Raw genomic sequence first — 15,557 nt, forward strand, 5'->3', positions numbered from 1 at the left:
GTCATCTCCCATCTGTTTGCTTTACTAGATGATGAGCTTTTCGGGGCAGGGACCGTGTCTGTCTCCTCCTGAATGCCCAAGGTGTCTAGCATCAGGGCTTACACATGGTTAGTGCTCATGTGTTTGATGATTGAATGCTACAGGAGCCGTAGGAAGCCAAGACTGCCTCCTGGGGTTAGGACATGGATGCCCCGCCCCACATCTCCAAATCCTGATGATGCTGAAGACACAGACCAGGAGGCAACGCAGTGCAGTAGTGATGGAGGGCCCAAACTTTGGGGGTCCAGCATCCTGGGTTCACATACCAGCGAGACGCTGACCAGTGTCATGGGCATCTGTGGGCTTGGCCTGACCAGCAGCCTTCTGCCTTTCTCTGGAAACAACACCTCCTTGATTTCCTTTGGGCCATCTCTTCTCTCCCACTCTCAGACCATGAAGTTTGCACAGGGGGTTGATCCCATCCCTGATCTCCAGGTTGGGCACATGACTCATGCTGGGTCCCAGGGAGAACCCTTCCTGGGACTTTAGCTATATCTATAGGGAAGATTGTGCCCGCTTACTGTGGGAGTTGAAAATTAGGTAGGATACAGCCTGATACCGCTGCTACTCATCCTGCCACCATCAGGGGAGGATCTGAGAATGAAGCCAACACAGAAGAAAGAAGAGCAGAGACCAGATTTCTGATGCCATTTGCATACCTGGATCCAGCCATGCCCTAAGGCATTCCTCTAGACTTTTACTCGGCCAGTTTCCATCACTTGCAACCTGAAGACCCTGACCCACCAGTTGCAAGATGATGTATTTAAAGCAGATTGCATGGCACATTGTCTGCTCCATAATTATATGGGGACTGTTACTGTTATTGAGACGCAAGCTGTCAAAGATGTATCCAGGGGCCCACGCGGCCAGAGAAATGGTTTTCTGGTTCCCAGGCCCCTGGCCATCACCGCACCTGTGGTCACAGGGACCAACCTGGCCTGGCAGAAGGTACTCACCCTCCTTTCTCTGGCCTGCAGTGTCTCCTCCTACAGGGGACCGGGTGAGGAGAAGAGGAGCCCTTCGGGCACTGTCAGCCCTTGGCCCCTCCTGTGGCTTCCGTGGGATCATCACGGTGAACTTGTCCCCACTGGGGGCCTCCTCTTGCCTCTCAACAGTGTCCCAGTCCTGCCAGGGAAGGGAAGGAGAAAGCCTGTTTGGAGAGCAAGGAGAGAGAGCCCAGGGCCTGCACTCCCAGCATGAGACGGGTAGATGGAAGGGAAGGGAATTGACATTGCAAGAGCACCTGCTGTATGGTCAGGACTGTGCTGGGCTCTTTGAAGGTGTTAACTCAGCGAATGTTCAATCAACCCTGTGCAGTAGGTATGCCCCTTGGTGCTAAGAACTTGCCCAAAGTCACACAGCTGGGAAATGGTTTATATGGGAGGGGACTTGAACCCAGGGTAGTCAGACTCCGTGTGGTAGGAGGGCCTTTGAATAGCGGCCCCTGCCCCAGAGACACCCCCAGGATCCAGAGAGAAGTAGGTGCGTTCAAAGTCTAGCCCCAGGGGCTTTCCTGGTGGCACGGTGGTTAAGAATCCTCCTGCCAATGCAAAGGACACGGGTTCGAGCCCTGGTCCGGGAAGATCCCACATGCCGCGGAGCAACTAAGCCCGTGCACCACAACTGAGCCCGCATGCCACAACTACTGAAGCCCACGCGCCTAGAGCCCATGCTCCGCAACAAGAGAAGCCACAGCAGTGAGAAGCCCGCGCACCACATTGAAGAGTAGCCCCGTTCACCAAAACTAGAGAAAGCCCGCGTGCAGCAACAAAGACCGAATGCAGCCAAAAATAAATAAATAAATAAATTTATAATAACAAAAAACCCCCCGAAGTCTAGCCCCACCACTTCCCAGATGTGTGGCCTCAAGTAAGTCACTTCCCTTCTTTGAGCCTCAGATTTCTTGCCCCAAAACAGGGACATAAAACTCTCCACCTCAGAGTGGGGTGGTGAGCCTTCCTGAGCCAATGCCTGCAGGGCTGGGTTGTTTTATTCTGAGTCTTATCACTTCCCCCTGGGGTCTCCTGGATAGCCTGCCTCTTCTGTCCCGGGACAACCCTTTGAGGGTCGAATGTCCCAAGAAGTTCCCCTGAGTCTCCTCTTCTCCTGGCTAAATAGCCCCCTGCCCTTGCCAGGCCCCACAGCCTGCTCCCTTTCCTCCGACCCTCGGAGATCTATGCCAGGGCTGGTCATGGGGCTAAGCAGTGTGTGACCAGGGCAGGGCCTAGGTCCAGTCCCACTCTTGATCTGGATACCACACCCAACATCCCGGCCCTCCGTGAACTGAGAGTTTTTGGCAGCCGGAGCCCGTTGATGATTCACGGGGAGCTCCCTGTCAACTGAAACACCTGCCTCCATCTTTTCATAGCCAAACCCTCAGCCCCCTGGGCTGGCCCTGCAGAGCCCCCGGCCCCTCCCAGGTGCATGGTCTGGGGCGGCCCAACATGCTGGCTAAGTCTCCAGAGGACCTCAGCTCCGTTCCCTGTTGTGAGAGGCTCAGCCGCACCTGGAGGTTTGCGTGGGACCCCAGGGCTGGCCCAGGAGGGGCAGACACCTGCTCTTGCCCTGGCCTCCCGCCCCGCTCTCACCACGGAGGACGAGTCGCTGGTATCATCAGGGGCTTCACAGTCAGGGCTGGAGCTGGTGCCAGAGTCAGGGCTCTCGTTGAAGCTGCCGCACAGGGAGGAGGCCAGGCCCTCCAGGTAGGGTGATGCCTCGGGTTCCTGGCTCCTGGGGGTGGCTGTGAGGCCCTCTGCAGGGAGCCCTGCTGATGGGCCCCTGGGAGAGGAGACAGACCCATGACTTTTTCCCTCAAAGTGATGGGAATTAAGGAGTAACACCCCACCACCACCCAGGTGCACACACACCTCACTTTTGAGTGGAGGAGGGAGCTAACACCGAGGGCTGCCTGTGCTCTGCCCTTCACGTGGGCTGCCTCGTTTAGCTCCAACAGCCTCCCTTCGAAGTGAGTGTAAAGATTCCCATTTTACAGATGAAGAAACTGAGGCTCAGAGAGGTCAAGGGACTGGCCAAGGTCACAGAGCTAGGAAAAGGCAGAGATGCACTGTGAACCAGGGCTGTGGCCTCAGCCCCCACCATGTTACTAGAGCAGGAGAGAGGACCCCAAGCTTGGTAAGACTAAGACAGAATCATGCTGGGCTAATAGTGGGCTTTGAGAGGGAGCAGGGCTCCAGGGGCAGTGACAGGGCCACTGGTCTGGATGCCAAGGGAGGGAGCTGTAGAGAAAGCCCTGCTTTAAAGAAGCCAGTAGGTTAGAGCTGGCAGTATCCCCAAAAAGTGACCCACAATGGACAACAAGGGGGGAAAGTGGTGGGGAGGTGTGATGAACTGGGAGATTGAGATTGACGTATATACACTAATATGTATAAAATGGATAACTAATAAGAACCTGCTGTATAAAAAATAAAATTCTAAAATTCAAAAAAAAAAAAAAGAGTGACCCACAAATTGGCCTACGAGACAGAAATGAGTGATGACCCTTAAAAGAGGTCTGTGGTCAAATAAGTTTGAGACATATTACACTCTTCTCCTACCTTCCCCACCCAAAAGCACAGTGCATGCTAGCAAACTAAAAGCTCTGACAAGTCCTGCAAAAAAGATATTCAAATTTGTTTATACCAGACTTTCTGAAACATATTTGATGGCAGAGCTGTTTTTTGTTTTTTTTTTAAATAATGCCTACCTATGAGGAACACATGTTCGCAAAACAATGCTGATTTGATTCAATCCCTCTTCTTTTTTAAACAGGGAAACTGAGGTATAAAAAGAGGGAATAACTTGCCCAAGGTCCCACAGCCCATCAGGGAAGGAGCTGAAGCTGGAACCCAGGTTTCTAGACCCTCAGCCATGCCCTCCCAAGGCACCATGGCCCCAAAGAGGGACTTCGGTCCAACTCAGGCCCCGGGGTGGAGGGAATTCCAGAGCCTAGGGGCAGTGCATGGGCAGGTAGGTGGGTGATAAAAAGCGCCCCTGGGTGCTGAGACTGTTTAATCTCTTAAAGCTGTGCAAAGGGAACCAGGAAATGTGAGTGGGCTGTGGGCCATGCCCACTGCAGGGTGGGTGCTCGGCTGCTCCATCCCTTGAGCTCGGGCCCGTGGAACATGCCCACTGCTGCCTGTACCCAGGCCCAGTGGACTGACCACGTGACCCACGCCAGCAGCCATCACAGACGGAGGCTGCCATCATGAAGGGGTGTGGGGTGGGATGGGTGAGGGCATCCAACCCCGGGAACCCCTCCTCAGGCCCCAGGGTTCTACCCACCTCTCAGGCCCTGGCCCAAGGCCTGAACCCACCACAGACTGGCAGTTGGAGGTCGAGGCACCGAGCGGGTCCTCAGGGGCGGCCGGGCGGCGGGGCAGGTCGCAGTAGGGCGCCTCAGCACTTGGAGGGCTCCCGGGCTCCTGAGACAGAGTTGGAGAGGAGACAGCTCGCCGCCCACGTGGGGGCTCCCCTCCCCCTGTGCAGCCCCTCCCCCCACCAGGCGGTGTGGAAGAGTCTCCAGACAGCTCCTCCTGGGATCTCCACTTCTCAGGGAGAGCTGTCCATCAGACTGGAAGTGCTCCTTGGGACCCAAGCTGGGGGCTGGCAGAGGCACAGGGTATGTGCATGCGCACATGTCTACAGGTATGTGTTCGTATAAATTCCTGCGTGTGTGCAAGTATGCGCATGTGCACGCATGTGTATGCGTGCCCGGTGGGTACGCTGATGCGTCTGTTTGCATAAGTGCGTGTACGTTTATTTATATGTGTTTATAAACACACGCATCAGCGTACCCACCTGACTTGTGTACACAAGCAAGCACGTGTGTGTCGGCACATATGTATGAGTATGTGCCTGAGGATGTGAAGTGCACACAAGGATCCAAAAGGGTCTTCTGTCGCCGCCAGAACACATGGATGAGGAGGGAGAGGGAGGATTAAGCTAGCCCGGAGAATGAAGGAAAATGTCTGAGGCAGGAAGAGGTAGTCTGAGGGAGGAGGAGATGGGAAGGAAGACCTTGGAGAAAAGGAGAGATGTGTGCTCCTAAAGGAGGGCCACGGGGCTCCAGGGCTGGAAGGTCAAGGCTCCAGGGGTTGGGGGCAGGGCCCCTGAGCTGACTGAGGGTTTCTCTCTCCCTCCTGCCCTGAGCAGGGCCACACCTGCGAAGGCTGGTGCTGGGCTCACCAGGGGGAACAGCTGCTCACCTCTGGGAAGGCCCCCCCCATTCCTCCCCACCTCCCAGGGTGGCAGGGCCCTCCCCCGGTGAGGGGGACAGCGGCCACAGCACCCTGCACCCCACCTCCTCTCGGATTACCTGGGCGGCAGGCTCCGGCAGTGGCGGCTGGCGGCTGTCAGCACCCTCGTCCCCGGGGGGCTCCAACTCAGGCCCCCACGCTGCTGCCCTCCCAGGCCCCGACTCTGGGCTGAGGCGGCGGCAGCCGAGGCAGTGGAAACCTTAGAGGGGCCGGCTGCGGGAGCAGGGGCCCCTCATTACTGTTTCATAAGCCGGGGCCCAGCCAAGAACAATGCAGGACATGAAACCGCAGGAACCCGATCCTCGCGGCTCACCTGAGAGCGGGACCGGGCGGGGGCCTGGGCACGGGCTCCCTGGGGACCTTGGAGCCCAGAACCGGGGCGGAGGCCACAGCCTGGCCGCAGCCCTGGGGTGGGCACAGAGTCTCCAGCTTCCAAGAAGGCCGCCACTCTGGGACCTGGGCAGTGCCAAGGAGTGGGGCTGGGGTGTCTGCCGCGCCATCCAAGCCAGAGAAGGAAGGCCCGTCTGGATTCAGTTTCGCCCCCTGCCCAGGAGCCAGATTCTGATCAGCGCTCCATGGCGGGAGGTGTCAGATCTGCAGCCCGGCCTGGCGCCTTGGCTACCCTGGGGACCTTGCCGCATGAATGAGGAGGGAGCGGCACTCTGGGCATCACCAAGGGGTCCCAGCCCAGCTGGGCCCAGCAGGAGCCCCAGCCTGTCGTGGTACCTCCTCCCTGCTTTCACCTCCAGCCCCCGTCACTACCCACCATCCACACGAGTAGGCCCAGCAACTAATCCCCAGCTCTGATTTCCTGTCTGGCGGGTCAGCACGGGCTCTGGCCTCAGACAGTCATCAGGCCCCATCCTGGCGCCTCCACTTCCCAGCTGGGTGACCTCAGCCCAGTGACTTCCCTCTCTGAGCCTGGTTTCCTCATCTACAAAACAGAGGTGATTAATGGACCCACTCCCTAGGGGTGTTATGAGAATTAAATGAGTTAATATGAGTGAAAGGGCTTAGAACATCTGTACATCTTAAATATAATAAATAATGTAAAAACATTCAATAGAATTTTATTAGTGTTAAATCAATAAATGTTAAATACACTTAAGAATAGATGCATTGAAAAGGAATGTGTGGGACCTGGCATACAGCAAGACCCTCCCCCCTCCATCCAGAACCTGGCCATGACCTGGTCAAGGCTGTGTGATTTCCAGGGATAAGCCCTCCTCACACCTCCCAGCCTGGGAGACTCAGCTGAGAGCAGAGCAGAGACGCATCCAGAGCTCAGGATCATAGGGGAGCTGGAGCAAGCTTCTGGGAAAGGTTTGCTCTGTGACCTGGGGCCCTTTCTGCATTTTCTTTCTTTCTTTTTTTTTTTTTTTTTTTAAATAAATTTATTTATTTATTTATTTTTGGCTGCATTGGGTCTTCGTTGCTGTGCGCGGGCTTTCTCTAGTTTCAGTGAGCAGGGGCTACTCTTCAATGTGGTGAGCAGGCTTCTCATTGTGGTGGCTTCTCTTGTGGAGCGCAGGCTCTAGGCGCGCAGGCTTCAGTAGTTGTGGCACATGGGCTCAGTAGTTGTGGCTCACGGGCTTAGTTGCTCCACGGCATGTGGGATCTTCCCGGACCAGGGCTCGAACCCATGTGCCCTGCATTGGCAGGCGGATTCTTAACCACTGTGCCACCAGGGAAGTCCTTGCATTTTCTAACATAGGTGAAGATGTCAGAACTGGCTCTAGCCCCAGGTGATACCTTTATCAGGCCCCTCAGGGATGAGTTTGTGCTGGAGTGTCATTAAGGATCTGGCTGGGGGATGCTTTTTTAACACACAGATTTTGTGACTCTACGTGTTTGAAACTGCTCATCCATGAGCAGGACTTTCATCAGCGCCAGATCCTGATGACTTGAAAGCCTCTATCTCCTGCAGAGGTCTGGCTCCTGAGCGCCTCATATTAAGTAAACTCCTCTCATCTCCAGTGTGTCCCCCAGGCACCTCCCACTCACCACCCCAAACAACTCTAAACAGGCCTCCCATTCCAAGAACCCTGCCTCAGAAAATAACACAGCAGTCAGCCATGTTCCAGCCTCTCCACATTACTCAGTTACCAAATCCTTTAGATTCTCCTATTCAGTTAGTTCTGAAATGTGTCCATTTGTCTCCATCTCAAAATCTCCAGCATCAGGGACTTCCCTGGTGGTCCAGTGGTTAAGACTCCACACTCCCAATGCAGGGGGCCCGGGTTCAATCCCTGGTTGGGGAACTAAAATCCCACATACCGCAACTAAGCCCGCACGCCACAACTAGAGAAGCCTGCATGCCACGATGAAGACCCAGTGCAGCCAAAATAAAATTAATTAAAAAAAAAGTCTGTCACCTCTGATATGAGTAATTGCACTTTTTCCTCATTGGTCACCTTGTTCATTCTCACTCCCTGCTGTCCATTCTCTGTCCTGCAGTCAGAGTGACTTTTGAAAATGCAAATCTGATCACATCACTCCCCTGTTTAAAATCTTTAGTGGCTCCCCATGCCTCTCAGGAAAAAGTCCAAGGTTCTCAGCATGTGCACAAGTCCCCACAAGGCCGGTGAGACCCAGCCCCCACCCCATTCTCCATCCTTGGCTTCTCTCCACCCTCCAGTCTGCCTCCTCCTTTCTGCCTCAGGGCCTTTGCACTTACTGTTCCCTTCCTCTCCTCTTACCCCAACTTCACTGGCGACGCCCTCATAGCCCTTACCAAGCAGCTAAAGTATCATTTCCTTGGAAAAACATTCCCCGAATGCCCTATCATTTACCCTCATGCCACGCGCTGTTCCTTTACAACATTTATCACAAACATGATTCAAAAATTATTTGCATAATTACTTTCTTAGTCTCCATTTCTCTTGCTAGACTACAAGCCCATGAACCAGGAACTGTGTCTGTTCTATTTGTCACTGTTTCCCCAATATCTAGCCTAATGCCTGGCACATTTTAAGCACCTATTCAATATATGTGAACACATGAGCTGGCCCAAGGTCTCAGCTGGGAAGTGGTGGGACTGAGACTAGAACTCAGACCTGTCTGAATCCAAGTTTCTCCTCCTGTTCCATGCTTGCCATCTCCCCACCCATCAGGAGAAGGTCATTTGCATGGGAGATGGACTCACAGGGATTTCAGGCAACTGCTCCCTGAACTTGGGGGCGAGGGTAGGGGAGCTGTTTTTAGAGGTATCAGGACGGGTAGAAAAGAATCTCCCAGGTTTATTTTTCTGGTCGGGAAGGAGGAAGAAAGGAAACGAATGGGTATCGAATTAGCCACATGTGACTTGGGCTAAGCAGGGCCAGATGCCCTGGGTGAGAAGACTTGTTGCCCCACTTTACCCATTAGGAGAGTGAAACCAGAGCAGTCAATGACCCAAGGTCACACAGCGGGTAAATGGCAAACCTAGGACTGGAACTCTGGTCTGCTTCGGCTCCAAAGCTGAACAGCAACTCCCTTATAATGGTCACCTCTTAGAGCCTAATGCCTGCATGGAGATGGCTGCCAGGCTCAAGAGGAGCCTCAAGTCCCACTGAGAATGACAGAGCCATTAGGCGGTCAAGGCTGCAGCGCCCTTGGAGATTCACAGTCCCGTGCTTCTCATAGCTCTGGGTTTACTTGGACCAGGGCTTAGCCTGAAACCTCATCCATCACAAAGTGAGAAAATGCCTCCCCTTTCACTCCTTCAGTACCTTCAAGGAGAAAGCCTCCAGTGGATGTGGGGTATCTTTAATGGCTAACACCTACCAATCTCCCTTTTTAACAGAGAGACAGCAGGGCTCAGGCTCAGAACCTTTAGCTGACAACACTCTCTAGTTAGAATTCAGTGACATTTCTGGGTTGTTGTTTTTTTCCTTTTTTATTCTTTCCTTTGAACCTTCTATATAAAGAATATGATTCTAGTTTTCTATTTGTGGTGGTGATGTAAAGTTTTGTTTTAATATAAGTGAAAAAATGCGTATTGATTTAATGGACAGTACGGTAAGTAATAGGTTATATGAGGCTTGGCAAAAAAATCATAAGAGCAGGAGGAGAATAACTGGCATTTGGGAAGCATTAACATGGTCCCACCACCTCATTGTACAGACTGGGAAAACAGGCTCTGACCACAAGGAAGGTCAGTGTCTGAGTTCAGCTGCAAGTTAGTGGCCCTGCCAGGCACCCCCATCACAGACTCCTCTGTCCCAAACCACCACTCAGGAAAGCCTGCCCACCTGATGCCTTGCTCTGTGGGCCTCCTCAGGGTGGAAGCAGTTTTGACAGCATCTCTGGGCAAGCACATTAGCTTCAAAGTGTTCACAGGGCGCATTCCCAGCCACCCCCTCCATATCAGTTGAATCAGGCCAGGGCAGCTCCTGCAATCCAATGGTGGGGCCTGGGAAGAATTGGGGGTGGGGGGAGGCAAAGACCAGCTGACTGGCTGGCAGCCCACCCGGACTCCAGCCCCAGCTTGCCCCCAGATAGCCAAGGACCAAGGAAATGAGGTTATCCATCAATTCTTTCACCTGTTCACTTATTCACTCGACAAACACTCATTAAGCACCTCCTAAGCACCAGGCACTCGGCCAAACATTTGACATGTGATTTCTAGTCATTACTGCAGTGTTGCCCAAAGTGTATTTTGAGGACCCTGCATTAGACTCAGCTTGAGCTGCTCATAAAATGCATATTCCCAGTTCCTTCCCTGATCCACCCAGCCAGAATCTCTGGAGGTGAGGCACTTATACAAGGCATTTATACAATGCATTTTATACATGTCTCCTAGGCGATTCCAATGCACCCCAAAGTTTGAGTGCCCTTACCTTACAGTTATCCTGCATTGTAGATAAAATTAATGCCAATTTCAGATGAGGCAGCTAAGTCTCACAGAGATTCCATAACTTGTTCAAAGTCCCAGTGGCTGAACTGGATTCAAACCCAGTCTTTGTGCCTCCCCACCCTCTCAGAGGTGGGCGTGAGAGACACTGGATCACACTGCCAAGTCATGCAGGTCCCTTGGGAAACCCTGAGAGTGAGGCAAGTGGCCAGCCAGGTATTTTTGGACTTGAGGACAAAATCATGGATGAAAGTGAACAACCTAAGGTCACACTGCAAGTCTGGCAGAGCTCAGCCAAAGAGAACCCCTGGTGTTGTGATGAGCACAGGGCTCTTCCTCTGGGCGCCACTGAGGGCTCCAACCCCATGCCCTGGTGTGGGGGGGGGAGCCCCGTCAGAGGAGTGACTTGAAGATGCTCTCCTCACCCCAGCAAGCGGGGTGGGGTGAGAGGAATCCATATCCCCAAACACACATGCACCTTACTGTGCCCCCAGGTCATCTGCTCATACCTGTCGAGTTTCCTCCAAAGCGTCGCAGGGGATCTGGCCTTAGTTGCCAATCTTGGGGGAGAGCTGGGGAATTTCACATCCTCCCCTGGGGCAACCAGGGAGAAGATTCCTGGCCTCTTCACCATCAGACCTGGGGAAGTGGCAGGGCACGGTGGAGGTTGGGGGCACCACTGGCCCTTCAGTGGCCCCGGGGTCTCCAATTCTTCCCGAGCTGTTATCTCCCTGCGTCGTTCCCTGCTCCCGGTAGTGCAGAGGGTAGGCATCCGTCCTGCCCAGCCTGGGCGGTTCCTTCCCAATCCCGCCACATAAAGGAGCAACGCCTCAGACTGAGAAAGAAGCTTAATCCCCTGCGGGCGGGTGTGGGGTGCTCTTATACACATGCCCCTCACTGCTCCTGCTTCCCCCTCCCACCCCCAACCAATTGGCAGAATCCTTCTCTAAAATGCACTTTAGGTGTGGATATAACAATGAAAAACCTTCAGCGGACATGCATGCCCCACCCGGGGAATGGACCCCTGGACCTCTCTCCATCCAGCTAGTTAGTCCCTCCCCGTGTCCCTCACCCCTCTACCTTTTCTCACTAGCCTTTCCTCCCTCTCAACCTTTCCGCTCGCGGTACTAACCTCGGCTCGGGTTTCCACACACAAGGGGGTGCTGCGGTGGGGTGCCAGGGGTCACAGCCTTTCTATTTTAACAATGAATCAGAACGTTGCCTGGGAGGTGGACGAAGACCACGCCCCTGCCGCTCTCGCATAGGCTCTTTCTAGGTGCTTCATTTACATGAAGACCTTGGGATTCGACAACCCGAGGGCAAGGGGCGGGGCGGAGGCGGGCGGCGCCCAGATGCCTCCGAGTGCCAGACCCGCTGCACGCTTAGCCAGAGCAGCAGTGGCAGGGTTCCCAGGAGGTTCTTGAGAGGGCTGGCACTGGCGGTTATGGCTCTTTTCAATCTCTTTCCCTTCGGTTCGTTCCCGCCACAGTCTCCTAGGCTGGCTTTGGCTCTGCGTCTCAATTTTCTTATCTGTAAAATGGAGAGGTGGCAGTAGTACCTGTGAGGATGAAATGAAATGCCCAGGGGTTTTCGACCATTTGCACATCCACTTGCACACTTCCACTGATGTGGAGCTCACTCACAAAATGCAAAGCTCCTCCTTTTTAAAAAATATGCCTTCTTTTCTAAGCTAACATTCTGCACTATGTGCCAGCTTCTATTCCAAAATCTTTACATCTATGACGATGTAGTAACCTGAAGGATTAAGTACCAACATCCTCATTTCACAGCAACTAGGATCAGAGAAATTAACTAATTCGCCAGTGTCACCCAGCTAGTAAGTGGCAGAGCCAAGACTAAAACCCTGGTGTGTCTGGACTCCACTGGCCAATACAGAGCATCTTCATTCACTAGTTCACTCAGACATTCACAGGTACCTGGTACATGCCAGGCCTGTGCTGGGCACCAGGGATATGGTAACATGAATAAAACGTGGCTCCTTCTGAGAGGGGAAACCCACTGACCAGGGGGAGAGACAGACCCCTGAACAGGTCATCCTGGCACAGGACGGAGTGGGTGAAAGCACACCTTCATAACAAGGATAATGATCTTTCTGCTCAGTCCCAATTACTGTAAGCAAAACAGGGAGCAGGGAGGCTCTAGCACTTGCAGTGAGGCCGTGGGATCTTGAGACAGTTACTTGACCTCTCTGAGCCAGGGGGTGGGTGGGTGCTTGGTTTGAGTTTGAAACTCAGGGTATGGCCCCAGCTCTCTAGCCCCCACCAACCAGTAAAATCTGGAACCAACTCAGCGTGGCACTCCTGACACTTCAATTCATTCAATACTTACAGAGCCCCTACTTTGTCCGTTGTGTGTACTGAAGACACATCAGTGAACAAACAAGCGAACCTCCTATTTTTGTGGCACTTACATTCTAGTGGAGACAAACAGATCCCAAACAAGATAAAGAAGCAATATATGGAGTATGTCGGCTGGTGATAGGTGCTAAGGAAAAAAATGAAGGGGTCGGGGGGTTGGAAGTGGCTGGTGTGGGGAGAGCATTACTTTTAAAATAAGGTGGTCAGGAAGTATTTACAGCTGGATCTCATATATATACACATATATATTTAGTCAATAAAACAATTCCAATGGCTCTATTTATTTAACGTTACAAAAAGCTAAAAATAAATATTTAGAAAATGTTAAACATTAAAAAAATAAATAAATAAGGTGGTCAGCGATGGCCTCTCTGAGATGGCGACCTTTGAGCAAAAACCTGGAGAAGACGTGGCAGTGAGCCTGCAGGTCCTGGGAAAAGCATTTCAGGCTGAGGGGAAAGAATAAGGAGGTGAGGGGGAGAGTCAGTGGGCAGGATTGGTGGGCTGTCCTGAGTGCTCTCCGCAGCCCTGGAGCCGCCTGGCTGCATTCCTCCAGGGCAGGGAAAACAGTTGGGGTGGGGGGATAGGGGTTGGGCAGCAGCCAGGGTCCTGAAGGGGGCCGGTGAGCCAAGGGTGTGTTGGGATGAGTGAAGGGGTCTGTTGGAGGAAGCCTCCTCCTGGGGGGGGGCAGTGGTACTTTCATCCCTGTGATGGGAAGGGCAGCTACAACCCCATTGTATAGATGGGAAACTCAAGACTCAAGCAAGTTGCCCAAAGCCACCCAGCCCCTCAATGACAGTGCCTGGTCTGAAAACACACTCTTGAGTTCTGCGGGATGGCTCAGGGCATAATGGTGGCAGGCAGGGCAGTGTCACCACTTGTCACCATTTAGCCCCAGCCTCCCATTCCCCTTTCTGCTCCCTGAAGAGTTTGTGCCTGCTCACCTCCACCCCTTGGCTCACGCCCTTCCCCTCGGCGCAGACATACCTCTTCAGAGATTTGGGAAAGCAGAACAATAAGTGACAGTTCTAATCCCACTCTACCCCCCTGAGCCTCAGTTTTCTCACTGATCAAGCGGGAAGGGTCATCCCAGGCCTCTGGGCTCACAGGCCTGTTGGAGTGTCACATGGTCTGGGCAGGCAAGGTAGAGATGCAGGGGGCTGTGACCCAGTGGAGCAGGGGCTGGAAGGTATGAGTCTCTAAAGCGGTCATCAGGGCTGGCTCCAGCCCAAAGCAACCTACCCTGTAAAGTGGTGATCCAAAGCCTGCAGAAGCTGGAGAAGCTGGAAATCTGAACTTTTATATAAAACCTCAAAAAATTTTAAATATGGCTAAGTCAAATTGTTTTTAAACATTGTGTGAGTCAAACCAAACTAATCCTCAGGACTTCTCTTTTATGCAGTGTCTCTGAAACGGTAAATCAGATTTTCATCCTTTAGTGATGGCTTAAATGCCCACCCCCTCCAGGAAGCCCTCCCTGGCTTCCCCAGCCTTAAGTGAGGGCTCACTCTGCCAGGATCCTGTGCAAAACTCCCGCTGTTCCTGGGGTGTCTTTCACATTGTCGACCATGTGAGTGGCGCCCCCCGGAGGTAAGATCCTGGATCTCCGTCTCCCGTTTCTTTGGGTTTGTTCAGCTAGTCCAGCAGTGTTAACATAGGTATCTAGGGTGTGACTTATTTCTTTGCGGAAGGACCCATGGCTTGGGTATATCTACCTTCTTGATCCTTCCCTGGAGATGTACATGTGCCCAGCCAGAGATGACCCTCAGCTTAAATCCCAGCTCCAACTGAGAGACAGTGATCAGTTAGAACTCAGCTAAAACAGTGTCCTGGAGGACATCACCGTAGGGTTGGGGGGCTTCTCAATGTGCCTCACCTGCAAAATGGGCTTAATGGAATTACCTACCCTGTGGGGTTATGGTGAGAACTCAGTGAGTTAAACCAGGTAAAGAGTGACTGGTATACAGTGAGTGCTCAATAAATGTTATTATCTCTCCTCCTCTCTGTCCCTAAAGAAACAGCTCAGGGAATGTAAATCCCTGGAGGGCACAGACCACCCTGTCTCGCTCACCAGTGTATCCCCAGTGCTAAGCACCTAATACTGGTGCTTTACTAAGCACTTCCCTACCGGTGCTCAGTAAACACTTGGTGAGAGAGCAAGTGCTGCCTGCATGAGAGGAGGGTCTGCCCACCTCTCCCCTGGATTATTGCTGGAGGGTCTTGGAGCTTCTAGTCTCCCTGATGCACCCTGACGCTGCCACCAGGGAGATTTCTCTCAAATGAATCCCTGACTCTGACTCTCCCCAGGCTCAACCCCCACTCCCGCGTCGGAGGCTCCCCCTGCCCCAAGATAAAGGTCCAGATCCTTAGCTCAATATCTGAGGCCCTTAACGGTCTGGTCCCTGGCGGCCTCTGCAGCTTTCTCCTCTCCTCTGACCACCCCTCCCCCACCTTTGCTCACCAAGGGCTCTCTGCCTGCCCATTCCCTCTCCCATCCACCTGGCCAAGCTATCTTCCAAGACTCCTTCCAATGTCACCTCCTCTCTGTTCTGTGCCCCCCTGGGCCTATACTTTATTGAACCGACCTCCAGGGTGATCTCCATGTGTCTGTCTCCCTCATGAGATGTGAGGGTCATGTCTTATTATCTATAACGGGGTAACTTTTGATGTAACTTAACCTGAGACTCAGTTTTCTCAACTGTCGAATGGAGCTAGTACCCACTTCACAGTGCTGTTGTTGAGTTAATGTCATCACTGGCACATTGGAGGTACTTGATAAATTTGTTTTCCAGGGGCTTCCCTGGTGGCGCAGTGGTTGAGAATCTGCCTGCCAATGCAGGGGACAAGGGTTCGAGCCCTGGTCTGGGAAGATCCCACATGCCACGGAGCGACTAGGCCCGTGAGCCACAATTACTGAGCCTGCGCGTCTGGAGCCTGTGCTCTGCAACAAGAGAGGCCGCGATAGTGAGAGGCCCGCGCACCGCGATGAAGAGTGGCCCCCGCTTGCTGCAACTAGAGAACGCCCTCGCACAGAAACGAAGACCCAACACA

General features: G+C 53.2%; 1 protein-coding gene across 1 annotated transcript in view; it reads right to left on the reverse strand.

Moving 5' to 3' along the window:
* The window catches only part of TRIOBP (TRIO and F-actin binding protein), a 57,010-nt gene extending 46,239 nt beyond the window's left edge, over positions 1 to 10,771 (reverse strand). The window contains exons 1-5 of the mRNA XM_057556422.1: positions 10,638 to 10,771; positions 9,527 to 9,687; positions 4,321 to 4,460; positions 2,628 to 2,817; positions 996 to 1,164 (exon numbers count right to left, since the gene is read on the reverse strand). Coding sequence (XP_057412405.1) covers positions 996 to 1,164; positions 2,628 to 2,817; positions 4,321 to 4,460; positions 9,527 to 9,640 — 613 coding nt within the window. The 5' untranslated portion in view covers positions 9,641 to 9,687; positions 10,638 to 10,771. The remainder of the gene's footprint in view (positions 1 to 995; positions 1,165 to 2,627; positions 2,818 to 4,320; positions 4,461 to 9,526; positions 9,688 to 10,637) is intronic.
* Positions 10,772 to 15,557: the final 4,786 nt, after the last annotated feature.

The sequence above is a fragment of the Balaenoptera acutorostrata genome, chromosome 11 (genome assembly GCF_949987535.1).
Source record: "Balaenoptera acutorostrata chromosome 11, mBalAcu1.1, whole genome shotgun sequence".
Taxonomy (NCBI): Eukaryota; Metazoa; Chordata; class Mammalia; order Artiodactyla; family Balaenopteridae; genus Balaenoptera; species Balaenoptera acutorostrata.